General features: G+C 48.1%; 1 protein-coding gene across 1 annotated transcript; it reads right to left on the reverse strand.

Annotated features, from left to right (window-relative positions):
- Positions 1–486: 486 nt before the first annotated feature.
- On the reverse strand, positions 487–27,289 carry Srd5a1 (steroid 5 alpha-reductase 1). The gene is made up of 5 exons (XM_090332147.1): positions 26,866–27,289; positions 9,970–10,136; positions 9,205–9,306; positions 5,703–5,853; positions 487–1,379 (listed from the first exon to the last, which is right to left on the reverse strand). The coding sequence occupies exons 1-5, from the start codon at positions 27,144–27,146 to the stop codon at positions 1,313–1,315; spliced, it is 768 nt and encodes a 255-aa protein (XP_090188273.1). The 5' UTR covers positions 27,147–27,289; the 3' UTR covers positions 487–1,312.
- Positions 27,290–27,319: the final 30 nt, after the last annotated feature.

Below are 27,319 nucleotides of genomic sequence, written 5' to 3' on the forward strand. Positions count from 1 at the left end.
GTAGGTGAAAAGTAGAAAGCATCATCTTAAAAATATATTATTTCTGTAAAAATATCGAGCTCAAAGGAAATCTAAGAATTAAACTGGGAGATAATTCAGAATAATTACAAGATCATTATTAAACTTAAGGTACACATAGCCTTCAACCTAAAATCATACTTGCTAAGAGTAACCTAATACAGCTCTTTTTTTCAAGCATTGATAGACACAAGAGAAATAACCAAAGTCAGAAGAATAAAAGGGAAGAAAAAGTAGAACTTTCAAAACTAAGAAACACAGGAAATCATAGGGCTGAGGATGTGGCTGAGTGGTAGAGTGCTTGCCGATCATGCATGAAGCTCTGGGTTCAATTCCTCAGTGCCATAAACAGAAAAAGGCACAAGTGGCACTATGGCTAAAGTGGTAGAGGGCCAGCCTTGAGCAAAATAAGCTCAAGGACAGGCCCAGGCTCTGAGTTCAAGCCCCAGGACTGGCAAAGAAAAGGAAGGAAGGAAGGAAGGAAGGAAAGAGAGAGAGAGAGAGAGAGAGAGAGAGAGAGAGAGAGAGAGAGAGAGAGAGAGAGAGGGAGAGAGAGAAAGAGAGAGAGAGATCATCATAGTGCAAATCAGCTTAGATGAAAAGAAAAAAGCCTTGAGAAAATCTAATAACTCATGGAAATAAAATATCCAAGTGGGTATGCTCTAGTTCTGCTCTCTACATTCTATGTGCCCAGCTCTCCTATCTCAAAAATCTCAGATGGAGGGTTCCCGCTGTTCTTTCGAAGTAGTCAATGGCGCCTCTCCATCCTGCACCTCACCTGGCAAGCTGGGCTGGACTTCATCCAGCTGGCTTAACCAAACTGGGATAGACCAATGGCTAGACACCTTGGCCCAGCCCCAGTGAGCAGCGGCCTCCCTTCTGAATCAGCAAACTCAAGTCAGCATAGCAGGTACAGATCAACACAGCTGGGGCCAGCCTGGGGCCTCAAGGGAATTCTGGGGAGGGGCACTGCTGCAGGGACCTTACACACAGGACTGCCTGCCAGGACAGTGGATGGGAAACACATTCTTCCCTAGGGGCAAGACAGTGGAAGATTCCAGTCCTACAGTGTGAGCCATCACTGCTCAAAGGTAAATTTTAACCTCGAGGTCTTGCCTTGCCTGGCATGCAGCGAGAGCCTCTCAGTGAAGTTCAGTCTGATTAGCCTATTACTAAGTGGCTCGTACATTTAGAGGAAGAAACCACTCTGCAGTGAGTTCTGGAGACCACAGGAGCAGGAAAGGGAGTCAGGACTGCAAAGCTTCCAGCTGAAGGCCATCTCACCCACATCCGCTTAATACAGAAAGGGAATCATGATCTTTCTAGACTTTGGGTAATCTTCAAACTTCTCCAGGTACCACCTAAAATAAGAAAACACATTCAGTAAGGCACAGGTTTAAGCAATGCATTTTTTCATTATAATACACTGGTACTGGGATTGAATTTAGGGCCTGGTCCTGGCTAGGCAGCTAAAGGCTCCCGCCCTGCTCCTTGAGCCACAGCGCCACTTCCACTTTTCTAGTGGTTAATAGGAGATAAGAGTTCACGGACTGCAGTGCCTGGGCTGGCTTGGAAACGAGGTTCTCAGGTCTCAGCCTCCTGAACAGCTAGGATCACAGGCGTGAGCCACCGTGCCTGGCTTGGTGTTGCTTGTTTTCTAGGTCGGGGCTCACTATGTCTGGAATATGTTCCTCGCACCTGTGCTTCCGCTCTGTGGCCCGGGTCGGGTGACAGGAGCATGCCGTTCTACTCCCCCACAGCTGAGTGAGCGGGCATGCTGACCACCACATCTGGCCACTAGTTGAGACAGGAGTGCTATAAACTCTGGTGCTGGCCCCAAGCGACCACCCTCCTACGGATCTGCTTGTGCCATGTCCCTGGCTGCTGTTGACTTGAAGGGCAGTTCTAAGGACTTTGACATTTCATGTGTGAGTTAGTTTCATTTGTATAATGAGTAACTCCACAAACCTAAAAGACAACTGAAAAGGGGCAGTGGGGGATTCACTCTCCACTGGGAAGCGAAGTTGCCAACATGCCAGAAACACTGGTCAGTACGTGCCAGGCCCTCCTCTCCTAGGATGGTAGGAACGCCCGCTGATGAACTTCAGTTGCCCTAAGGTTTGGGGGAGGCTGGTAGGCCAGGCACTGGGCTTGTGGGTGATGCTGAGAATTGGCTCAACGTAATCTGGTACCACCCATAATTCAACCCTTAGCTCAGACAGACAAAATGATCAATTTTGATATGAATTCTATCAGTGAAGACATACACTCTTCCTGGAGTAATGCCAGTTGAAAGGCTGGCAACTAAGCTGGTGAAATAAATATACCACAAGTACTCTGAAGCCAGATATGGAAGTGTTCACTGCAGTGCCACAATCAGATCCCAAAGGAGAGCAAGACAAAACAAACAAGGAGTCTCCATAGGCACAAACTAAGGATACCGGACTGCACACCACAATGGAAAACAAGTAGCTACTTGTTAGTGAGAAACACATGAGCTGCGTCACCCTGCTAGTACTGGAGGACTTTAACACTGCAATCCACAATCACAGAAGTACGTCGGGGCAGACTCTCAGAACCATTCTTGCTTCCTTCCCGTGATCTGTGTAACAATAAGACCTCCATGCTCTGAGCCAGAACTCAATCAAGTTACGATGTCGTCAAGATACCCTGATTCATTTTCCAAACCACATTAAACTTAACAGATTTACTCAGATTTACACAGATTTACACAGATATACTCTTCCGTGCGGCTCCTCTGTGGCTGGCCTCCAGGTTCAAGCACACCCTGTGAGCATGCCCATGGCTGTTCTAGTCATACCCCACAGGGGTGCACAGTCACGCCACGCAGTGCTCTCCGTAGTAAGTGCAGCTGCTCAAAGCAGGGAGACAACAGAGTTGCCTCAGAATTCTACCCTCTCAAGAGGACACACTCAGCAACCCACACAGCTGGGCCAGGGGCTCCAGTCTCCAGCTTAACTACCAAATGCAATCACATAGGAATTTAAGTGCCAGTGGTTATGGGAAAAATGTCACTGGTATGAAAAATTGTTTCAAGGATTACAATAAATACAAGTCTAGAAATAGTTCCATGTTCTCTTCACGATCAACTTGATCATTTAATCAGTTGAGTTTACTGGATGACTGAAAAAAGGACAAGGCAGAGGCAATGGCTCCTGTCTATAATCTTAGCTACTGCGGAGGCTAACGGAAGAGGACGGGGAGTTTGAGCCCATTCTGTGCCATGGTAAAACCTCATTTCAAACCAAAAGAATAGAAAAAGAAGGAAAGAGAATAAAGAAACATTAAAAAAGGACAGTTTTTATTTTGTTCTCAAAATATGTTCCCGACATTGTTGAAGATATTTCTTCAAAACTGAATTCTTCAAAATTTAAAAACTGTTTTGCATTCATAGTGATTTAAATGGAAAGTGAATGGCAAAGAGCCTTTCAGCTCATGCATCTTGGAAAGAATAACTGACTTTTCTTCAACAAATCCTTTCACTTGGAAAACGGAATTGGTTATTTCTATTTCTGAATGTTAAGTATGCAAATGTTGAAAGGGATTTTCTTTTTCCCTGTTTCTGTTAGAGAAAATAGCTTTACAACAGAGTTGTGGGCTCTTGTTCAGTCTTCCTCTAATCCAACCCTAAAAAATCTATTTTTTAAATTTATCTTTTACTAGAAAATAGCCATTATTTGCTTTTCTATATCAAATACTGCAAGCAAATGTTGAGACCAGTATTTTCTGGGAGGTGATGACAGACACAGTAGGGACCAGGTCCCTGTGCATGGGAGGCAAGGGGCTGGCTGGAGGCTGGAGGGAGAGGTTGGGTACCTTAGAATACAGGAGTCCAGGGATCGGGCTCTGCTCTCGGGACTGATGTAGCATGCAGCCCAGCAAGGCTCTGTTCATTTTCTAAGATCTAGTTGTCTATGCTTAGTTCAAAGTAGCAAGGCATTATTTCAACCAAGTTTTCTACAAAATCACTGGGCAGAGGAAAAGCCAGAAGCTTTCAAAAGTCAAACTCACTATATTTTAAAGGTGCCGTCAGTTTAACTTGGCAGACGTCTGGTGAAAGCGTCGTGAATTTGGTGTTCCCACACACAACTGCAACAGAGCTACCTCACAGGGGCAGCAGGGCCATATCCTGACAGCTCAAGGAGCCTCTTCCTCCGGCTCCCCCTGCCATTCTCGGTCTTGAGGCTGTGCCCATCCTCAGTTCTGCCTTCTCCATTTTTGTGTCTCCATATGGCACTCTTTACTGGGGCTTGAACTCGGGGCCTGGGTGCTACCCCTTAGGTTTTATGCTCAAGGCTGGCCTTCTGCCGCATGAGTCACAACTCATGTCCAGCTTTTTGCTCATTAATTGGAGAGAAAAGTCTTATAGACTTTTCTCCCAGAGCTGCCTTCAAACCACAAACCTTAGATCTCTGCCTTCTGAGTAGCTACGATTGCAGGAGTTAGCCATTCTTTTCCATAAGCTGTCAGTCATACTGGATCCAGCCCATTCCATGTCAGTACGGCCTCACGTTAACCGGTCACCTCTGGGACAATCCTACTTTGAGTATGGGCCATGCATTGGGAGAGACAATTTAGAAAACTGCTGCACAACAATTCCCAGCCACTGGCTCTCAACAGTGCAGGTGCTTTTTGGCATGGTCCTTGTCGCAGGCCTCTGCTCATTTTTCTTTGTGCTGCTCCGTCTTTCCCAGGAGCTCCGATGCTCTAATGTTGGTGTGTAGGAAGACATCAAGCTCACCAGCAAAAGGGCATGGAGGTATACCTCCTTCTGACCTCAGCCGTCATCACACCGTGCACAGCTCTTCCCAAAGGCAGCCGCCTGAACACGGCAGCCACAGCCTTTTCCCTCGCCATCGACAGTAATCGTGAAATCTCTCAGGACATGAAGCTATGAGGTGTTCTGACCACTGGGTACTTCTGTCCCCTAAACAACTGTATCATGACATCAGCGTGCTCCCTTTTGGCTTTCTCTTTGTCTCATTTCCCACAGATGGCATCACGTATTTGTGCATGTCCACAGCTCTGGTGACGTGGAAGACGTGAGTGGATGAGGCTGGGGAGGGAGGAGCCCTCTGGGCTCTGGGATTCGCCACGCCAGCATCTGCTGCACACGGCATTCACAGCCTTACTGTGGCTGTTCCAGCACTCTGAGTGGAAGTCATTGCTCCCACCACAGACCCTGAACCCCCTGCTCAATGGTGAAGCTAACCATGGCCTCTGGTGGCCCAGGCTCCTTGGCCAAAGATGTGGTAGAGGAAAGCAGCACAGCGGGTCAGAGGACTCCTTGCTGGGCCCCGAGCACAGGAAATGGAGGGTGTATCGCCTGGCTGTCGCCAAGACAAGGCTTACATTGCGCTCGGCCAATCAAGTTAGCACGTCAAAATTTGAGAGCCTGGTGCCAGTTATCCTAGCTATTCAGGAGGCTGAGATCGGAGGATCATGGTTTAAAGCCAGGCTGGGAGACACTTACCTCCAATTAACTACCAGAAAATAGGAAATGGAGCTATGGCTCAAAGCAGTAGAGCGCTATCCTTGAGTAAAAAAGTGTAGGGATAGTTCCAGGTCCTGCATTCAAACCCTGACTGCCAGGCCCTGACAAAAACAAAAGCAAGAGAATTACCTACAGTCAAAGAATAAAGTTTAAGTGTTTTGCAACTTACTGGTGATGCTGTTTTGCTCTGGTGACCAGAACACAAAACGTGAAGAAGGCGAACACCCCGCCCTGGAGAGAGCAGCTTGCCAGCGCAAAGCCACCCCACTCCACGACTTCCCCCAAATAGTTGGCCGCGGTGACATATTCAAACAGACCTCCTAGACAAAAACAGAGTGAGACAGTGCGGTTATGACAAGGCAACGCCCAAAGAAATTCTGACTTGAGACACAGTAGTATCGATTTGGGAAAACCTAAATGCAACCATGTAAAAACTACAGAAATGTTTGTCAGTGCCATATACAGCCCATTACAGCTTCAGGTTACCGTCCCGAGGGAGGCCGTGCCAATGGCGTCCATTCATGTGATACACACGTCTGCAGTCACGGCAGAGGCCTGCAGTGAGCCGCTTTACAGGTTATGGACATACCTAAGCCGGCACAGGGGACATCCAGCAAGCAGTAGCTGTCACTTAGCTTAGCCACAGGGTCTAACAGGAAAGAAAATGCCCTTCCTCAAAAAGAAATTCATTATTTGACTAATCAAAGTGTCATCAATGCTGTGGGCATTCCAGCAGCCCATTCCCTATCTAGAACCATGAATTCCAGAGAAACAGACAAGTGGGGAGAGGTGAGGAGTGGAGAGGTGAGGAGTGGAGAGGGGCAGGGCAGGGTTGGGTACCTGGAGGAGATCCTCAGCACAGATGGGGGCAGAGGACAGGGCTCACTAGATGGGTGAGGGCCATGTGGCATGGGGCATCAGAGATGCAGAGGCTGAACAATAATGCCCAGTACACCCCAAGGTCCTGGGAAGGTGAAGAGGGAGGATGAGAGGCGGATCTGTGGGCTGACCTCAGGTGGGCTCTGGGATTGGGAAGCGGAAGGAATGAGCGTGAGTCCTTCCAGTTACAACCGACCAGGGTCTTCCCAGCTTCTGAGAACTAGCTGTGGATAGAACATGAAAAAGGACCACCCTTCAGGTAGAAATGTGACCACCCTTCAAGATAGAAACATGACCATCCTTCAAGGTATAAACGTGATCACTCTTCAAGGTGTAAACGTGACCACCCTTCAAGATAGAAACATGACCATCCTTCAAGGTAGAAACGTGATCACCCTTCAAGGTGTAAACGTGACCACCCTTCAAGGTGAAAACGTGCCCACCCTTCAAGGTGTAAACGTGGTCATCCTTCAAGGTATAAATGTGACCACCCTTCAAGGTATAAATGTGACCACCCTTAAAGCTGGCTCTGTGGCTCAAGTGGCAGAGCCTTGAGCAAAAAGTGTCCAAGGACAGTGCCCATGACCTGAGTGCAAGCCCCAGGAATGGCAAAAAAAAAAAAAAGACAAAGAAAAAGACAAAGGAAAATTCTAACCTTCAAATCAAAGCAACCTTTGCCTTTTGACAGAAGGACACCCACGGATTTCAGCAAGTATTCCCTTTCAAACAGCTTTCTAATCCTTCCCTTACTTCTTTTGTAAAAAGTAATTGTCAGTTATACCCCAAACCCCAAACACCCCCAACAATAATGGAGTTGTGTGACCCCGAGCTTCTGGCACTTATTTTCTGCCCTAGTGTAACCCACATGCCCTCAGGATTGAGGACTGTATTGGCACCTCAGGCCCTATCTTTGTGTGTCTCTGGGCTTAGATCTATTCCTTTTGCAATCATGTTCCTTTAGCCTTGACTGCTGACACTTCCATTATGAATGGAGTTCTAGGCAGTGCTTCTACAAGAGTCCCAGGGCACAGAGGGCATGCCTGTGCATGAGAAAAAGTGGCCACACTGCATGGAAGTCTCCAGAAGTTCAGCTCAAAGCCCGCCTCAGCAGAGCCCTCACAGGATATCTCTGAATCAATTAAAAGGAGGAGGGAACAGTATGAGGGCAAAAGTCCTGGTTCTGCTTTCCTGGGCTTCATGGGATCTGAACCCCCCAGGCTGGCTGCTTGCTCCCTGCATGTCAGTGATGGTATGTGACGGGATGCTTTTCCTGAACGCAGACTTGAGTCCTGCCTTACAGCACAAAAGCTTTACATTGCCTTTTTTTTCCCTTCAAACAGTTTATATTCTGTCTCAATGTTTTGATTTTTCCTCTATCATTTCAATATGCAAGATCGATTTTCAGGCTTCTGTAGCTATCACTGACAAAGAAGTCTAGTTTTCTCCTCTGTCTTTTTATGCACTTTCTTGCTGGTGGGTGTTTTCTTGTCTTCGAGAGTGCAGGTGCTGCTTAAGCAGTAGAGAGGAGGAACTTTGGAAACAATTTCTTGGCTGTGCTTTGTAGGTTCCCCTTTCCTCTACCTATGCATGCTTGTATGTGCTGTCTTCCTCGTTCTTCGGGTTTGACTAAGTCAAATTGGGATGTTGATCAGCCTATGGCAGCACACAGTGGAGGGAAAGGGCCAGAAGTGTGGCTGTATCTGGCCGCTTACAACAGATAGGTTCCTGCACACAGGGTGCCTTGGGGCCTCTCTGTCACCACTCCCTACCTGCATCCTCCATTCTCCTGGATGCCCTCATTCTCAGATGCACCCTTCCTCACTTCCCCACCTCCATGGTATCTAGAACTTTCAGGATCCTTCCATTCTACTCTTAGGACTCATAACCTGCCTTTTTAATTTCGGCATGGCTCACTCTGCTAGGACTGCTAGCACCCAAGGGGTATCTCTTCCACCTCCCAGGCCTGGTGGACCACCAGGCACCCATCAGGGACTCCTTGGCTCTCCTCTTCTCTGGCTTCTCTATCACAGCAGGACTGAGACTTGAGAGGCGGGCTCTGGAGCCTCCACATCCAGGCCACAGACGAATTCACTTGAGGTTTGGGGGGTTCTGTTCACTTGTTTTGCTGTGGTTTTTGAATGGAGGTTCCCAAAGAGACACCATGCACTTGTGCTTGTGATCACACGTGCTACCTGGAGAAGGCGGAGCCCACACTCACTCATGGTTCATCTACGGATGATAATTCACTTTATTTTTTTATTTTTGGTCAGTCAGGAAGCTTGTACTCTGGGCACTGTCCCTGAGCTCTTCAGCTCAAGGCTGGCATTCTACTACTATAGCCACAGCACCACTTCTGGTTTTCTGGTGGTTCATTGGAGATAAGAGTCTCACAGACTTTCGTGTCCAGGCTGGCTTTGAACTGTGATCCTCAGATCTCAGCCTCCTGAGTAGCCAGCATTACAGGCGTGATAGTACACCAATGCGTTAAATAAAACTCAGCCTAACATTTTTACTTACTTTCAGTGGGAGGAGGATCCATCAAGTAACCTCACCTATTACAACCTTGTTCAGAGAAGTAGCAGTGCCTCCTGCAACATTTGTGTCCTAACCCAGATTCTCCTTTGTGCTTAATAACTACCCTGAAAGTCAGAATTGGTTCATTTCTTTCCTGAGATAACAACTGCAAGACGGATTCACCCTGAACACTGATCAACACCGTTCTGTGACATGGAGTACTGACAACGCCTGGTACTGCGTCGGGCGATAGAGACGGCATCAGTCTCAGTACATACCCCTGGGTATCTTATATCCAGTCTCCCCGGGTTTTCTGAGATTCCTCAGGATGTGGTCTGAGTGGATGTTTATCACCATGCCCAGTAACCACAAGACAAAACCTAAAGACAAACAAAAGAGAAGGATGGTGAATGAGCTGAGTGCAGTGGGCAGGGCAGTTTCGGATAGTGGTTATGAAGGCACCAGGCCTGCCTTGCAGTCCGAGGTGATACACAGGGTGTGTTCTCCAGAGAATTCATAAGTATATTTCTTCCCTTGAGATTCTAGGGACAGAGGAAGGCAGTCTTCTGCAAGGCTGCAGTTAGACCTCGAGAATGCCTATCAATGTACATTCACTGGTATACAGTTTTTGAAAAATCAGATCTTTGCAGAAATGTACTGCGCATTTCTTTTTCATGGAAGTCTACCTGCATTGTGGGGAGGTGAGCCATTCTGGCTGGTTCTTAGGTTTCAGAAGGTAGTACGGGACGCTGAGGACTCTCAGGTTACACAGTAGACAGCTGTCCAGCTGCACTGGGTGCAGGCGGCTGGCCACCCCAGCTGGCCACTCCTGCTGGCCGCACTCGCTGCCACCTGAGGGTTCTGGGTAGGCACAGGACCTGTTTCTGAGTCAATATGTGTGAAGGTGCCTGGTGTGGGGGACCCTGAAATGCAGCAGGGTAGCTCGATGCTGGCACTGGCTGCTCGGGACTCCCTAGAAATGCTGGCATGACACCAGGGTACAGGCCGTGAGAGGTGGAGAGTACATCACTGCAGATGCTCACCTGCTAGAAACCAGGGGCGGGTCATCCAGGACTCAGGATACACTGCGTACTGGCTGAGATACCTGCTCTGCAAGTAGCCATTGCAGGTACAGAAGGTGAATGCCAGCACATAGGAGAACAGCAGCGTTGGCTTCCCGCCTCGGATCAGTAATGGGAAAACCAAGGTCCTTGGAAAACAAGACACAGAAACAAACCGAAAGAGAAATGCATAACACATTGCTGAGACTCTGTCTGTCCCCTCCCACACAGAGGCTGTACTTGCTCAGCTTGTTGCTTGGCTGGTGGCCTACTTTGTCGCATACTTTGGAAATGAAATTCTTGGACTTTTCTGTTCATGCTGGCTTTGAACCATCGATTCCTGAGTGGCTAGGATTACTATTATTCAGTTTTGTCTCTCTATAATCTTCCTTTCAAGTGTCACCCTTAGTTTATACTCCACTTATGCTAAAAGCCAGGATTTTAGATGTAGAATGAACCCCGTGTTCTAATAATAGACACCAGTCATTGTGGTCAAATCCTAGATTTTAATTGTACAGAACGCAAAACACATACCAACTCTACTGAAAAAACTGAAGGCGTCTCCAGACACTCAGAATTCCTACTGTTCTAAAACCATTGCCTCCTTCTAGTTTGTACAATAGGAATCGGGGCGCGCTATCCCATCACCTGTCATCAACAGAATGTTCCCTCTACCCATGCAGATCCACGCAGCACCCACCAGCTGAAGCCCACACCCCACCAGGCTGTGTGGGAAGCATGTCACTCACACTTCACAAGGACAGAGTGAAGACACACAGAGGCTGAGGCTCCGGGCCCAGGCTGTAGGGCTGGGGTGTCTGAGTTTAAGTGTACATGGAAGAGTACATTACTCTATCCTGCTTCAGGTGTGCCTGACTGAAGACAGAAAACACAAACTTTAAAACTTATGAGAAAAAGACGATGCAAGGCTTATCTTCCATTTGAATTTTCTCTTAAATATCAATGTGCCATATACTGAAAAAGGGAACACCACAATAAATCTTCTAGACCTGAAGGTAGAAAACAACTCCAATTTATTGGGATAAATTCTACAGGCGGATGGAACAAAGTCCTTAAAGATGCAGACAACAAGCTGACCCGAAAAGAATGCAATCTACAGACATGCCCAGGACCTAAACTGAATTTAGATCTAAAATTCTAGAAAAGGCAGAACTGGATTCTGAGAATTAGCTGCCAAGACACACGAGGGTGTGTCCCTGAGCTGTCCCTGAAATGGCCTGATGGCACGAAGCCTAGGAAAAGAGGCATGAGGACAACCTCAGGGGCACACCACTCTTCCGTCCTTGGCCCATGAAGTACTTACCCCTGACCTGCAAAGTCTGGAAGAGAGGCACACTCCTACTCTCTGCCTTAGTCCAAGCTTACAACATATATGAGGGCAGCCCGGATTCTAAGGAACACAAACCACTGACAGCACACTTTCATTACCCTCTCCTACATTTAAGGCAGAATTCTGGATAACAAGAATAGACTGGTAGGCTTCTATATATGTCTCTCACTCTGCTCGTGGTGTTTTCTGTTTCTACTCTTCCTGACATCCCATGTCCCCTGCTCCTCTTCCTGATCTTCACAGAGGAGATCATAGGCATGTGCCACCACTTTGTACCTGACTTATATTCTTCCATTATATATACCTTGGCACACAAAGCTTAAGGCACGCCTGTCTGGCCCTTTCCAGAAAGTCTGCTGATCATTGGCTTGAATTTATTTGGTGTCAAATTCTGGAAACATTACTTTGTCTTTCTCAGGCTCTGGTGGTGGAAGCCGGCTGCAGCTGGAGTCTGTGGTCTGCCTTGGGGATAAGGTCTGGCTTTCGTGTGTCCTATCTCTTACCAGGACTTACCAGGATCCAGCCTGTGCTCTGGGGGAATCTGGAAAGGTTCCAGCACAGAAGACAGGGCAAGAGGCTCTGGGGCCCATCTTTGTCTAAATTTCCTCTAGACTTCAGGGGCTACTATAAACTCTACAGTGGTAAAAGGGGGACCATTCAGGAAGGAAGAGGGGCACATACATCCAGAGACCCACACAGTCAGTGATGTAGCCCAGGCTTCCTCTGTGGATGCACCAATATTCATAAGCTCTCCATATACTGGCTCATTCTCAGTCACCTTTCCACAGAGCTGAAGGAGTCAACTGCTATACTAGGCCTATGAGAAGGGAAACCATCCAACCTCTATCTGCAAATCCCTGAAGATAGACACTATCTTTAAGAGAAACTCTGAGGCACTTGGGCCAACAAATGCTTTATTCAGATACTGTGTCACAAATCCATTTCTGTCCTGTTAACAGGGAAAGGATACAAAATCGGCAGTTCCCAGGATGCAACAAAGGGACTCTACTTGCCAGCTAAGGAGATGAAGTGCAGTGTTGACTTTGATACTGTGTTCTCTGCTAATGTTACAACTTTACTATTTTATATTCTCTCCTTTCCATGTGAAGAAACAGGACTCATATTTCCCAATGTTGTTTATTCCCTGGGGAAACTGCAACCCTTCCTGGGCCTAGAATATAAGGCAGGGAGCTCAGCCACCAGCAAATGGGGCCAGATGCCCCTGGCCAGGATAACCTGCCATATCAACCTTCTGTGTGCAATTACAAGCTTAGACATCGCATAAAACTGTCCAGCACTTTCTGATAGTGTTTCTAAAAGGTTTCCTGGGCTGAAGATCTAAGTCTCAGGGATGAAGAAGCTCTGGATGGGGAGGTTTATGAGTCTTGAATGAAACCTAAGTATCCTATAAGAAGAATGGCTTACAAATGAATAAAAATCACAAATCTCACAAATAAACAAACAAACAAACCCCAAGGTCATCAGAGCTATAAGGACAGTGGGTATCTCCACGAAAGGATAGAGAGGTTTGAACTTCCAGTTGCAGCACTAGGGTATGTTCTGGAGTGCTGGAACCCCTCACTCAAGGTAGGTTCTCTACCAGCTAAAGTAACTAGCAGCCAACTCTGAACAGACAGTCCTGCAGAGAAGCCTGGCTCTGGGCTAGCTCCTACACTTGGGTTCCCAATAAGTAAACCCAAACTCGCACAGTCAATATGATTTTCAGCCAGTCAGAAACCACTGTCTATCCTCTAACTGGATTTTTTTTTTTTTTTTGCCAGTCCTGGGGCTTGAACTCAGGGCCTGGGCGCTGTCCTTGGACACATTTTGCTCAAGGCTAGCGCTCTGCCACAGAGCCACTTCCGCCTTTTTCTGTGTATGTGGTACAGAGGAATTGAACCCAGGGCTTCATGCGTGCTAGGTGAGCACTTTACCACTGGGCTACTCTCCCGGCTTCTCTAACTGAATTTTTGATCAATCAGAAAACACCACCTACTCTTCAGAGATGTGATCGATCTAAAACTGTCAAGTAACTTAGAACTCAGGTGGGACCTCCCACTCTAACAAATCAATCCTCCAGTTCTGTAAACACCTTATGGAAAGTGTTTTCAATATGTTCAATGTTCTATATGCATTGGACATATGTGGAAATGTCACAAACTAATCCATTTTGTTCAATGTATACATGCTAACAGTAACTTAAAAATAAGAAAAAAAATGGTTTCTCCCTCCCATCCACTCAGTAAGCCCCAGTAGCTTGGGAGCCTGAATCGTAAATTACTCCCTCAACTGACTTCACAATTTCAATTCCTCTAAGTGTGTCAATTCCCTTCACCTTTGCAGCTCTCTGCTGTATTTTATTTATTTATTTATTTATTTATTTATTTATTTATTTGTCAATCCTGGGCCTGAGCTCAGGGCCTGAGCACTGTCCTTAGACTTTCTCAAGGCTAGAGCTCTACCACTTGAGCCTCAGCACCACTTCCTGGTTTTTTTCTATGTATGTGGTACGGAGGAATCGAACCCAGGCCTTCGTGCATGCTAGGCAAGCACTCTACCACTAGGTCAAACTCTTGGCCCTCTCTGCTGTATTTTAATATCACTTATGCTTCAAGCACAGCAGTGGAGTTCATTGGACAATGACGAAAGAACTATATAACTCCTGGATGGATCTGGGAGAGGACTAGAAGAGAGTAAGTAAACAGTGAGCCCTGTATGAGAGGAAATGTACTAGTGACCTCACAACTGCAATCCCTCTGTACATCATACAGAGTGAGGCTGGAGCTGGATGCTGGTGGTTCACACCTACAATTTTAGCTACATGGGGCTGAGATCTGAGGATTACAGTTTGAAGCTAGCCCGGGCAGGAAAGCCCATGAGATTCTTGCTTCCAATTAAACACCAAGCCAGAAGTGGAGCTGTGACTTAACTGGTAGAATAATAGATTTGAGTGAAAATGCTAAGGGGGCAGCATCAATACTGGAACTAAACACATAAATGTTAAGCCAGTTATTGTATACATTAATGGATATGTTAAAATGAAATCTCTCATGTAAACTAGTTAATGTGAAAAAAAAAAAAGAAACAAAAGAGGGTGAGGCTGGTCAGGTTCTCTTGAGAGGCCCCGATTAGGGGAAAGGCTTTGAGGATCTTAATCAGGGATGGAACAGAATCAAGATCCACTCTGTCACTGCTGAGACAGAGTATAACCTTCCGGTAGATGAAAGGAAGTGAAGGCTTTGAGTACTTGAACTCTTGCACTATGGATCCATTTGACTGGTCCCAGCCAGTCAAAACCAAGGGTCAAGGCACAAGTCGCACCTGCATTCACACCCTCTGTTACCTCATTTGTGGTAAAAGGTGAGCCTGAGGAAATCTCAGGCTCAGGGAACCACTGAACAAACCTGCTTGGCAGGAGAGAAAGTAGAGCATGAGCTTGGAAGGCACACCCAGGACTCCCACACACTCACTCATGGCGATTCTGAGCGGCCCTGGAGGAGAGGGCTCCACTGGCAATGGGCTGGAGTGAGCTATGGAGACACTGCAGGGAGGGGGATGTGTGTATGCACGTGCACGCGCGCGCGCGCGCGCACGCACGCACGCACACGCACACACACACACACACACACACACACACACACACACACACACCAGGGCCATGCCCCAGGATGAACAAGGGCAGGGCAGGCAGGGAGGGGTGTACTGGTCTCACTACAGGCTCAGATCCAGCAAGCAGGAGCCAAATGAACATGGTTCTAGGAATACCATCCATCCCACACAAGGGACACTGCCCCTGGCCTTGGCCTCTGGCCTCAGCACAATCACAGTAGGCTCCTGCCTGCCACGGCCTAACTTGGTTTCATTCCTGTGCATCCTCATGGCTTGACACAGGGCTTCTGAGACAGCTACTGCTCCATGAGCACCTTTCCTCACCCAGCGCCTTGGGTTCTCCATGCTCATCCCTCTTGCACCTGCTCCCTCTTGCCCCGCGCGCGCCTCAGTGCCCTGAGTCCCCCAGAGGCACTGCCAGCTGGGATGCTTATCGCTGGTGCTAAGTGTGGGTTCCACCCTGGTGCTTTTCCAGGTACTGCCAACTCAGGTCAAATGGCTACTTAATAAATTAGTGACTTAAGCACAATGGAAACTTTTTCTCTCTTCTACATAGGAAACATTATTGTTCCTGAACTCCAAGGACTCTGTATTCAAAACATGGAGAGTCCAGCAGTTAAGTAAACAAACAAACACATAACACGGTGCTGCAGCAAGTCAAAAGGCACTGGTCTAGAAGATATAGCTATGGTCAACTCACTTTTGATAAAGGGATCAAGAACATACCATTGAGAAAAGAGGACCCCTTCAACAAATGTGCCGGAAATTGGGTACCATAGGCAGGAGTCTAAAACTATTTTCACCCTGCACAAAACGAATTCCAACTGGATCAACAAGCTAAAATGTAAGACCTAGAACCTTAAATCTAATATAGAAAAACAGCTGGAAAACCCTAGAAGTTATAGGCTCAACTACATCTTCTTTTCTATTCAGCTGCCTAGAAGATGGGAACAAACACTCAAAAATGGGGGTGTCATAAGTTAAACTTTCTGCACGCACGCATGCGTGCACACACACACACACACACATACGTACACATACAACCACCACCACCAAAACCAATTCACAAGTCATAGAATGGGAGAAAATGTCTGCCAGCTATTCAACAGATACAGGATTAATATCAAGGGTATGGAAAAAGTCAAAACGAAACAACAAAAGAATAGCCAGGGTGGGGTGGGTACGGTGCCTCACGCCTGTAATCCTACCTACTCAGGAGGCTGAGATCTGAGGATCGAGGTTCAAAGGACCTGAGACTCATAGAAAATGGGAAGTGGGGCTTGACTCAAGGGTAGGGCGGTATCCTTGAGCTGAAGAGCTCAGGGACAGAGCCCAGGCTGAGTTCAAGCCCCGTGACCCACAAACAAAACAAAAAACAAAACCAAAGAATTCAATGAATCACTAAGCAGACATATTGAGCAGACAGTTCTCACGAGTAATTCAAATGGCCAGTAGATCCAGGAAGAAACATTCAACATCGTTAGCCATAAGGAAATTTCAAGGCAAGATTACATGACGGTTCCATCTCACGACAGTCAACAGGAAGACAAACACATGCTGGCAAGGAGGCCAGGTGAGAGAGGCTGGGAGGGGGCCCCTCCTTCCATGCTGGAAGACCAGTATGGAAGTTCTCCAAGAAAGTAAAAATAGGTATAGGGTGCGTATGTGTGTAAGAGAGGGAGAGAGAGACAGAGACCGATCACAAGGTAAATAGGAGAGCAGTAGACATAAAGCAGTAGAAGCCTTGACCAAGATATTTTTCCATGGAGTTGGTGCTGGGGCTTAAATTCAAGACCTGGGCACTGTCCCTGAGTTAAAAAAGCTCAAGGTTGGTGCTTTACCACTTGAACCACAGCTCCATTTCTGGCTTTTTGGTACTTAATTGGAGATAAGAATCTGCCATGGACCCATGATCCTCACATCTTAGCCTCCTGAGTGCCTAGGGTGACAGGCAGTGAGCCACCAGCACCCAGGGAGCTTTGTGTTGTCCTAACTTTTCCCAGTTGGTGATGGTGATGCGGCTTTTTCTCTTCCTGCAAGTTTGGAAGGTTCCATTTCCTTTCTTACCATGTCTGTGTTTCTCCCTCACGTTCAAGTCTCTTATCCTGCCAGACTGGATGCCACGGCCACCCAGCCTGGTGTGTAGGTTGGTAAATCATTACCGTTGTTTACTTCTAGGTTTTGATGGCCTTGCAGTTTTATATTTGGCTCACCATCCCCAGACTACATTTAGTAACATTCTTTCCTTCTGCCTATGGATCCACTTGCCTGAGCTGAACTGACCTGAGGGTCTTGCTCAACTACACCCATAGCGTGCTTTCTGGCTGCTTCCCCTCGTTCTTGTCTGCCTAGCAATCCTCATGTCACTGCAGCAGCACTCTCTGCCTCCTCTTCTTGATGCTTAATTCTCTACATTGCACCAAGTGGTACTGAGTTCAAACTTTAGTACTACCACTGGGGGGAGGGGGAGAAAAAAGAAAGCAAAACTCAACCTATTTTAATACCCTGTGTATCACTGCTGGGCATTGTTACAGTATTTCACCTTGTTATCTGATATATTGTATATATGCGTATTTGGTTATTTGAAGGGAGGAAAACAAGATGAGGGGCGGGGATGGGGAGAGGGAAATGGGGACCAAGACATGAGAAAGGGTATCAATGTATGTGAAGTAATGCACCTTCTATCTGATGAATATAATGTAACCTTTCTATTCATTACGATAAAAATATATGAAAAAAAAGAACTGAAGAAGGGTAAATGAATATAATACATTCATACACATGCTTATTGTCACATGGTTAACATTAGTCAGATAGTGGAATTAGTTTGGTGCCCAATAATAAATGAATGAATAAAGATTTGGCACATGTTTACCATAGACTACTATGGAACTGTGAAAAAAAAAAAAAGCTGTTGTTTGCAGGAAAATGAGTGGAACTAGAGAACACCATGGAATCGGAGCAAGATAAACCTGGCTAAAAAAGCCAAATGTATAGGGTGGGAGACCTGAAAGACATGTTTAAAATACAGTTAGGTATATACATGTACATATATACATTCATAGATGTATACATACGTCCGTACATCGCTATGTATATATATGAATATCGAACCTGATTCTAATTATGGGGCTACATGGGAGACTGACGGGCAATGGAGAGCGAAAGAGAGATGGTGAGATGGCAAGGAATTGTGAGATGTGGCGCAATTATGCATGACAATGGCGCAAGAAACCTCAGTGAGGACTGCTGATTAACAGGGGTGTGGGCAGGGGCGGAAGGAGAAAGAGCAACAGATTCACCCTCTCCATTAACTCTGAGCAAAACACCATGTCTACATGTGTGAACACCACAGTGAAATACCTTGGTACAATTAACGTTAGTACACACTTAAAACTGAATCACAAGAAAGTAGAGCAGGCTCTGTTAGGGGCAGCACTGCGGGAGGAGGGAGAACTGAGGAAGAGGGTGAGTGAGGACAGCTCCGTCTGCAGATAGGAAAGCAATGACAAAGTCTGTTGAAGAGTGATAGAGGGGGTGAGGTTGGTTACTTGTGGAAACGTTCCCAAGAGAGCCCCACTGTAAAATTAATGTGCACTAACACACACACACACACACACACACACACACACACACACACACACACACACACACCTCAGAACACAGAGTTCACAGTTAGTCTTCACCAGCAGCCTGGGCCAAGCCCTTGCATGTGCTCAGTGCTCTGAGGAAACATGAGGAAGCAGCTCTATCACCCTGCTGGCAGCTTTGACCTCATGCATGGGGTGCATGAAGGATTGAGTGTAACCAAACACAAGGCTGGGAAGTGCTCCCTTCATTTCCAACAGAATGTTCTCAGAGGTGGCACCGGAGATGGATGGCAGCGTGCCTGCATGACACGGGCACACAGCCAGGTGGAGTGGTGCTGTGCCATGCCAGGGGTGCAGGGAGCTTCCGGTTTCACCTGCCAGCTGGTCACAGGGCAGTACACTCTGTTGCCAGGGGGAGAAACACTGCTACAGAGAAGGGTACAGATGCCTCGGGGTCCTGAGGGTGGGGTCAGAGAACAAAACTGGAGTTACTTTTGTTGAGCTTTACCAACACTGACAAAAGCCAGCAGGCTACAACAAATGGGTCCTCCGGCAGCTGTCCTGGTGAATCTTCCTTGGAGTCACACACGTACAAGTCAAGCACCCCACCTCACAAGGAGATTTTGAAAGGACATCTGCCCAACAGCTGTGGGTGGCATCTTGTCGGGGCCAGATACCACCTGGCTGTGTTATTGACACTTGCATATCAAGGATAACTGCTTCGAAATTCCGTGTGTAATTCTCAGCTTTAATAATTCTCCCTGTACCTACACACCGTAGTCCTCACCCAGGCGCCTGGGAATCCCACAGAACCTAGTATTGCACTGTAAGAAAGTCTTCTTCTGGGCCAGGAACTTGGCCTAGTGGTTAAAGTGCTTGCCTAGCATGCATGAAGACCAGGGTTCGATTCCTTGGTACGACATATATAGAAAAAGCTGGAAGTGGTGCTGAGGCTCAAGTGGTAGAGTTCTAGCCTTGAGAAAGTCCAAGGACAGTGCTCAGGCCCTGAGCTCAAGCCCAGGACTGGCAAAAAAAAAAAAAAAAAAAAAAAAAAGAAAGTCTTCTTCTGTCGCTGATTGCAAACAGCAGAACAGAGTTTAGATTGGCCCGACTCATTATTGCCTGGGTGAGGAAACAGTTCTGCCTTTCCATGGAGCCCTCTGCAAGAGTCCTGAGAACGCACGGTAATAACAATAATACTAATAACAATATCCCTTTGTTTGGCACAAATAATGCTTCATGTGCCATGCTGGAAAGAAAATCTGAAGAATTGCAACTATTCTCCCTCCCCCTCAAAAAAACACTCCAAAATCATTTCCCATTTCCTGCTGGAAATAAGAAATAGATGGGACTAACTTCAAGCTGACTTGGGGTTGGTGTTTTGCACATTTAGCTAAAATATAAAGATGTAGGTGTTGACCTAAAGGATATAAAGGAGAAATGGGTTAAAAAAAAAACACCCAAACTCTAGTAGAAACTGGTTTGTCCCAAACTTTGGGTAACAGCCTTTAAAAATTATGTATTCAGGAAAATGAAAACCTTGCTTTCAATCGGTCCATTTTGTCAGATATATAGCATAGATTCAATCCTCTTAACGACATAGCAAGTTGCCACCACTGTTTTCCTGTCCTGTGACTAAAATTCTAAAATGAGAGATGTAAGATATGTATGGGCATATTTATGTGTGTTACACACATGTGCATGCTGTGTGCTGTGCAGACACGGCTAAATTCTTTAAGGAATTCCATTAGAAGTGGTTTACAGCTCAGTGAGATCTAAAACTAAAACTGAAAATTAATGAGGTCAAATCTCTTTTAGTTCACGGAAACTAGTAAGTCTGAGAAATCAACTAGTTTTAAATTTATTGGTGAAATAAATTATTAGGCAATTATTTTTGCCTGGGTTACCATTCTGACAATCTAACAGAGACATATGTTAGATGTGTAAGATAATCTGCTCTGGACTTTGGTGGCTCACGCCTGTAATCCTAACTACTCAGGAGGCTTACATCTGAGGATCACAGTTCAAAGCCAGCCTGGGTATGAAAGTCCATGAGTCTCTTAAATCCAATGAACCACCAGAAAATCGGAATTGTGCTGTGGCTCAAGTGGCAGAGTGCTAGCCTTGAGCTGAAGAGCTCAAGGACAGTGCTCAGGCCCAGAGTTCAAGTCCTACAACTGAAAAAAACATCATCTGCTAATGTCTCAGATATGTAAGCCTCATCCAAGAACAAACAGAGCTACAAAGAGAAGGCCAGGACACCGAGCCCCCTGCCGCGCCTCAGGGAAACTGCACACACTGGGTGTCTTCCTTTCAGGACTGTGAACAGGATTTCATGATGCATCCCAGGCTGGATGTTTATCTGGGGTCCCCTGTGTGACTCCATCCGTCCCAGGCTGGATGTTAGTCTGGGGTCCCCAGGAGCTGGGGCTATGACACATTCCACCACGACTGGTTTCCCACAGTTTTTCGGACAGGAAAGAAGCTTTACAAAATGATAGCTATGTTTTCCTGATACTTTGTTTTTATAAGTTGTCTGGATGGAATCATTAAACAAGTTAGGCGATGGAAGTGAGCTACGTATAGATGAGCTTTTCATTTAATCAAAGTGCAAACTGTGAAGCTCATGGTAAAAGTCCGAGTCCCATCTCTCTTCCTCAGCTGCCCCATGAATGGTGTCCCAGCACAGGTTAGGAAAACACTCCATGCCTCCAGCCCTGGGCTCGTTGCTAAACGAGTTAAAAAACAGAAACACTGATGACTATAAATTCAAGTGTGCTTGGCTTCTCCAATTCCACATAAATTATACACTGGACATGGAGGCATTTACATTTCTTAGTGTGTAGTCATGTACAAGGTACACCACAGTGATCACACACACACACACACACACACACACACACACACACTGTGCGTGGACTAGAGGAGCACACCAAGGCTCTGTGTTCCCTGGCTCCTCTCCCTGCACTTTCGACAGCTTTCAGTGAGTCCACCTGTGCCACCTTCCTGCAGACACAATGTGTTCTGGTATTGTTCATTTTCTGCCATTCTTTCCCTTTCATTTTTCATCTTCTTTTACTCAGATATACAATCTCTCTCCCTCTCTCTCCCTCTCTCTCTCTCTCTCTCTCTCTCTCTCTCTCTCTCTCTCTCTCTCTCTCTGCTCTTGAACTCAGGGCCTGAGTACTGTCCTTGGGCTTTCTCAAGGCAAGAGCTCTACCACTTGAGCCACAACACCACTTCCAGCTTTTTCTATGTATGTGGTACTGAGGAATCACACTCTACCACTAGGCCAAACTCCCGGCTCTCAGATACTCTCTTGATTACAGTTGTGTGTGTGTGTGTGTATGTGTGTGTGTGTGTGTGTGAGAGAGAGAGAGAGAGAGAGACAGACAGACAGACAGACAGAGAGAGAGAGTGAGAGAGAGAGAGAGAGAGAGAGCGAGCAATCATTATCCTTCTTAATCTGACTTGTTTTGCTTAATATGCTCTCTAGTTCTATTTATTAAACTCTATGTGTCGTAGTTTCATTCTTCATGGCTGAATAATATTCACTGTGTGCATGTACCATGTATTCTTTATCCATTCATTACTTAAAGGGCCTCTGGGATGCTTTTATAGGTTGAACAGTGCAAGTGTACCTATTGTATCTTGACTTACATTGCTCTAACTAAATGCCCAAGAGTGGTATTACTGGTTCATAGAGTAGTTCTATTTCTAGCTTTCTTCCTTTCTTTCTTTCTTTCATTCTTTCCTTCTTTCTTTCTCTCCTTCTTTGCTACCTTCTTTCATTTTTTTTTTTGTTAGTCATGTGGCTTGAATTCAGGGTCTGGGAGCTGCCCCTGAGCTTTTCAGCTCAAACTACTGTCCTATTCCTTGAGCCACAGAGCCACTTACTGGGTTTCTCGTGGTTAATTGGAAATAAGAGTCTCACGCACTTTAGTGTCCAGGCTGGCTTTGAACTGTGATCCTCAGAACTCAGCCTCTTGAGTAGCTAGGATTACAGGCATGAGCCACCTCACCCAGATCTATGTCTAGTTTTCTGAGGAACTTTCATACTTCTTTCTATAATGCCTATACTGGTTCACTTTTTTTTTTTTTTATCAGCAGTGCAAGAGGGTTCCTCCCGCACTCTGAATGCTCATTTACACACACACACACACACACACACACACACAGTTTGAATGCATTAAAACATCTGTTCTATTCCACATCTAAAATCTGTTCCATGAGGAAGCATGTGTTTACAGATCTAAAACATAAGCAGCTCAGCTGATTGCTTCCTTCTGGAATCCTCACTGGTAAAGAAGGTAGCTGGGGGGCCGGGAGTTTGGCCTAGTGGTTAAAGTGCTTGCCTAGCATGCATGAAGACCCGGGTTCTATTCCTCGGTACCACATACATAGAAAAAAGCTGGAAGTGGTGCTGAGGCTCAAGTGGTAGAGCTCTAGCCTTGAGAAAGTTCAAGGACAGAGCTCAGGCCCTGAGCTCAAGCCCAGGACTGGCAATAAATAAATAAATAAATAAATAAATAAATAAAATTTATAAAAAAAAAAAAAGAAGGTAGCTGGTTTTTTGGGTTTTTTTTTTTTTGGCCAGTGTTGGGGCCTAGGCACTATCTTTGGACACTTTTTGCTCAAGGCTAGCACTCTGCTACTTAAACCACAGTGCCACTTCTGGGATTTTTGGTGCATATGATACCAAGGAATTGAACCCAGGGCTTCATGCATGCTAGGCAAGCACTCTACTACTAGGCCATACTACTGGCCCCTGGAAGGTAGCTCTGTTAATTTTATTAAAAACTTATGCAAAGAGTATGACAAAATTCCACGTATTCAAGAAAGGAGGCAGGAATAAGGCAGAAGGAATGAAGCAGGAAAGACAGCTAGGAGGAGCCTGAGAGGAAGGATGATGCACTTCTGCCAAGAAAAGTTTGTGGATATGGGTTTGTTTGTTTGTTTGTTTATTTATTTATTTATGCCAGTCCTAGGGCTTGAACTTAGGGCCTGAGCACTGTTCTTGGGCTTTCCTCAAAGCTAGTGCTCTACCACTTGAGCCACAGCACCACTTCTGGCTTTTCTATGTATGTGGTACTGAGGAATCAAACTCCAATCTTCTTGCATGCTAGGCATGCAAACTCCTAGACCCTAGGTCAAACTCCTGGACCCTAGTTTTATTTTATTTGGCTTTATATATATGCTATTATTTATTTTGGTGTGAGAAACGAGTTTGCTGGCAGAATGGAATTTCTGCCCAGCAGGATGAAAGACTGGTTCAGAACAGGGAGAACAAAATGCAGGGAAAAAAGGATGTGAGGAGTCCCAGCAGGCAGGTGGCTGTGAAGAATAATTCTTAGGCAATGAAATTGTGTGATCACTTTGGCTATAATTAGAAGAAAAAAAATATTTACAAGTTTATCTGAAAATGGAACAGGAACGTTGATGCAGTGCCAGAATGCAATTTTCACGTTAAACCATTAGGTTTTCTAGTACACCATCCTCATGATCATACAAAGTTTCAAAAATTTTCAGACCTAGCACAGTGGCTCACGCCTGTCATCCTAGCTACTCAGGAGGCTGAGATCTGAGGATCAAGGTTCAAAGGCAGTCTGGGTACAAAACGACCTGAGACTCTCATCTCTAATTAACCTCAAGAAAATGGGAAGTGAGGCTTGGACCAAAGGCAGGGCTGTATCCTTGAACTGAAGAGCTCAGGGATGACACCCAAGCCCTTGACATTTGAAATATGATGTAAAAAATCAGTGTTAAGGGCCGGGAGTTTGGCCTAGTAGTAGAGTGCCTGCCTAGCATGCACGAAGACCCGGGTTCGATTCCCCGGTACCACATACATAGGGAAAAACGGGAAGTGGTGCTGAGGCTCAAGTGGTAGAGCTCCAGCCTTGAGAAAGTCCACGGACAGTGCTCAGGCCCTGAGCTCAAGCCCAGGACTGGCAAAAAAAAAAAAAAAATCAGTGTTAAGAAAATCTTAAAAAAAAAAAAAAAAGTTTGGCAACTTTGCCAGGCACAGGTTCTTTCAACAGGATGGAACAAATACGCTTTTTCTTAAAGAAATTCTTGCCCCTCTTAATTCTTTTTTTAGATTACAAGCTACCAGTGTAACATAAAATCTCACAAATGACAGTTACTGCAACTACCTTGGGAGAACCTAAGAAAGTTTATTCCACCAACTAGGACAAATTTGACAGCATTCCCCACATAACTTTTTCATTCAAATTATTCTTACAGTTCTTTCTAATAATAATCAATCCAACTGAATCACAGGGTACTAAATATGCATTTGATTTAAGTAATCTATACAAATATTTGTGTTAAATCTAATTTGATACATTGTACCTCAGTTTGAATAAAAATATTTAAATTAATGTCAAAGGATAAGAAAGAGCCCCAACTTAGAAAATCTGAAAACTTCAGACACAAATTTTCAAATGCACAAAAGACTCCAAAAGATTGATTAATCACCCTTAAGAAACTTATTTGTGTTTTAAGGTCTTTGCTTGGGGAAAAAAAAAGGCAAAACAACAATAACAAAAAATGCAGTTCCATAGTCCTGGTGGCTCTTGCATGCTGCGATAGCTAAATGGTTTAAAGTCTCCAGTATTTGGGGCGCACAGGTTGCCAAGCTGCAAGTGGGGTCATCTGTCAGGAGAAAGGCAACACCTGAGACAAACACATCCCAAAGGGGACCTGGGAGCAAGGAAGCCACGCACCGCAGCTTGGGTGACTCGAGGGGAGCTCAGTTACACCTGGGCAGCCAAGCACTCATTCCAGGGCTTCTGTATGGCCAAGTCTATGCGGACCAAATGTCATTCCTCTTTCCTCATCACCATCTCAGTTCTTTCTACCCGTCTCCTGCCTTTTCCAGACGAATCCCTCACAGCCTTGGCCCCCAGGCTGGTGTGGCAGGCAAGGATGCAGGGGACGCGCTGGGGCTGTAGATCCTGGGGCGCGGGGGATACAGGGGACATGTGAGGCCTGCAGACCCCGGGGCGCGGTGCGGGGCCTGCAGACCCTGGGGGCGCTGGGGACACGGGGGCGCGGGGGACACGGGGGGCCTCAGGGGTCTGCAGACCCCGGAGCGAGGGGGCGCGGAGGACGCGGGGGGCCTCGGGAGGCCTACAGACCCCGGGGCGCGGGGGGCACAGGGGGCCTCGGGGGTCAGAAGACTCTGGCGCGCGGGGGACGCAGGGGGACGCGCGAGATCTGCAGATCCCGGGGGCGCGGGGGACACAGGGTGGGGCACGGGGGACACGGGGGGCGCGCGGGGCCTGCAGACCCCGGGGCGCGGGGTACACAGGGAGCCTCGGAGGTCAGAAGACCTTGGGGCGCGGGACACACGGGGGACAGCGGGGGACGCGCAGGGCCTGCAGACCCTGGGGTTCGAGGGACACAGGGGGCGCGCGGGGCGTGGGGGAACACAGGGGGCCTTGGGGGTCTGCAGACCCCGGGGCGCGGGGTACACAGGGGGCCTTGGGGATCTGAAGACCCCGGGGCGCGGGGGGACACGGGGGACAGCGGATGGAGCGCGAGGCTTGCAGACCCCGGGGCGCGGGGGAAACGGGGGGCCTCGGGGAGCCTGCAGACCCCGGAGGTGCGGGGGACCTGGGGGGGGCCGAGCGGGGCTTGCAGACCCCGGGGCGCAGGGGGACACGGGGGGCCTCGGGGGGCCTGGAGACCCCTGGGGCGCGGGAGACACAGGGGGCCTGGGGAGCCTGCAGACCCCGGGGCGCGGGGGCACAGGGGGCCTGGGGAGCCTACAGACCCCCGGGGGCGGGGGCACAGGGGGCCTGGGGAGCCTGCAGACCCCGGGGCGAGGGGGCACAGGGGGCCTGGGGAGCCTGCAGACCCCGGGGCGCGGGGGGAGCGCGGGGCCTGGAGACCCCTGGGGCGCGGGGGACACAGGGGGCGCGCAGAGCCTGGAGACCCCGGAGGTGCGAGGGACCGCGGGGGGGGCGAGCGGGGTCTGCAGATCCAGGGCGCGGGAGACACAGGGGGCCTGGGGAGCCTGCAGATCCCGGGGCGCGGGGGACACAGGGGGCGCGCAGGACATGCAGACCCCGGGGCGCGGGGGACACAGGGAGCCTCGGGGGTCAGAAGAGCCTGGGGCGCGGGGGACACGGGGGACAGCGGGCGGCGCGCGGGGCCTGCAGACCCCGGGGCGGGGGCACACAGGGGGTCTCGGGGATTCTGAAGACCCCGGGGCGCGGGGGCACAGGGGGCCTGGGGAGCCTGCAGACCCCGGGGCGCGGGGGCCGCGGGGGGCCACGGGGGTCCTGTAGACCCCGGGGCGCGGCGCGGGGCGCTGGTAATTACCTCTGCATGTAGTGCACCAAGAACATGGCCAGGAGGATGCGGTTGGGCCAGCTGCCCAGGCGCAGGGAGCGCTCGCGGACGCACTCGTACAGCGGCCAGACCATGGACGGCAGCTCCTGCAGCAGCCAGGCGGCCTGCGCCGGCACGCGCGGCCCGGACCACTGCGGCGAGTATCGGCCGTAGGGCGAGCCCAGCCAGCGCAGCACCACGAGGCTCAGCACGCCGAAGAGGCCCTCCAGGCAGGCGAGCGCGTCCAGCAGGCGCGGCTCCGCCAGCTCCATCCTCGCGGGCGGGCGGCGGCGCGCTCCATGCCCGGGCGCCCGCGGACGGCCACATATAGGTGGCGGGGAAGGGGCGGGAGGTTCGGCGACCGGGTGTCGGGCGCCGCCACCGACCCTGGCTCCTCCCGGGCTGGGGAGTCCGACTCCGGGGTGGGGCCGACACCTGCTGCGGG

This window comes from Megascapheus bottae, chromosome 4 (genome assembly GCF_031878675.1).
Source record: "Megascapheus bottae isolate mThoBot1 chromosome 4, mThoBot2.hap1, whole genome shotgun sequence".
In the NCBI taxonomy this organism is placed as follows: Eukaryota; Metazoa; Chordata; class Mammalia; order Rodentia; family Geomyidae; genus Megascapheus; species Megascapheus bottae.

Coding starts and splice junctions, on each gene's coding strand:
- Srd5a1 (XM_090332147.1), bottom strand. CDS start 27,146: ATGGAGCTGGCGGAGCCGCGCCTGCTGGACGCGCTCGCCTGCCTGGAG. Junction 10,137..26,865: donor TTGGTGCACTACATGCAGAG/GTAATTACCAGC, acceptor TTGTTTTCCAAG/GACCTTGGTTTTCCCATTAC. Junction 1,380..5,702: donor AGAGCAAAACAGCATCACCA/GTAAGTTGCAAA, acceptor TTCTTATTTTAG/GTGGTACCTGGAGAAGTTTG.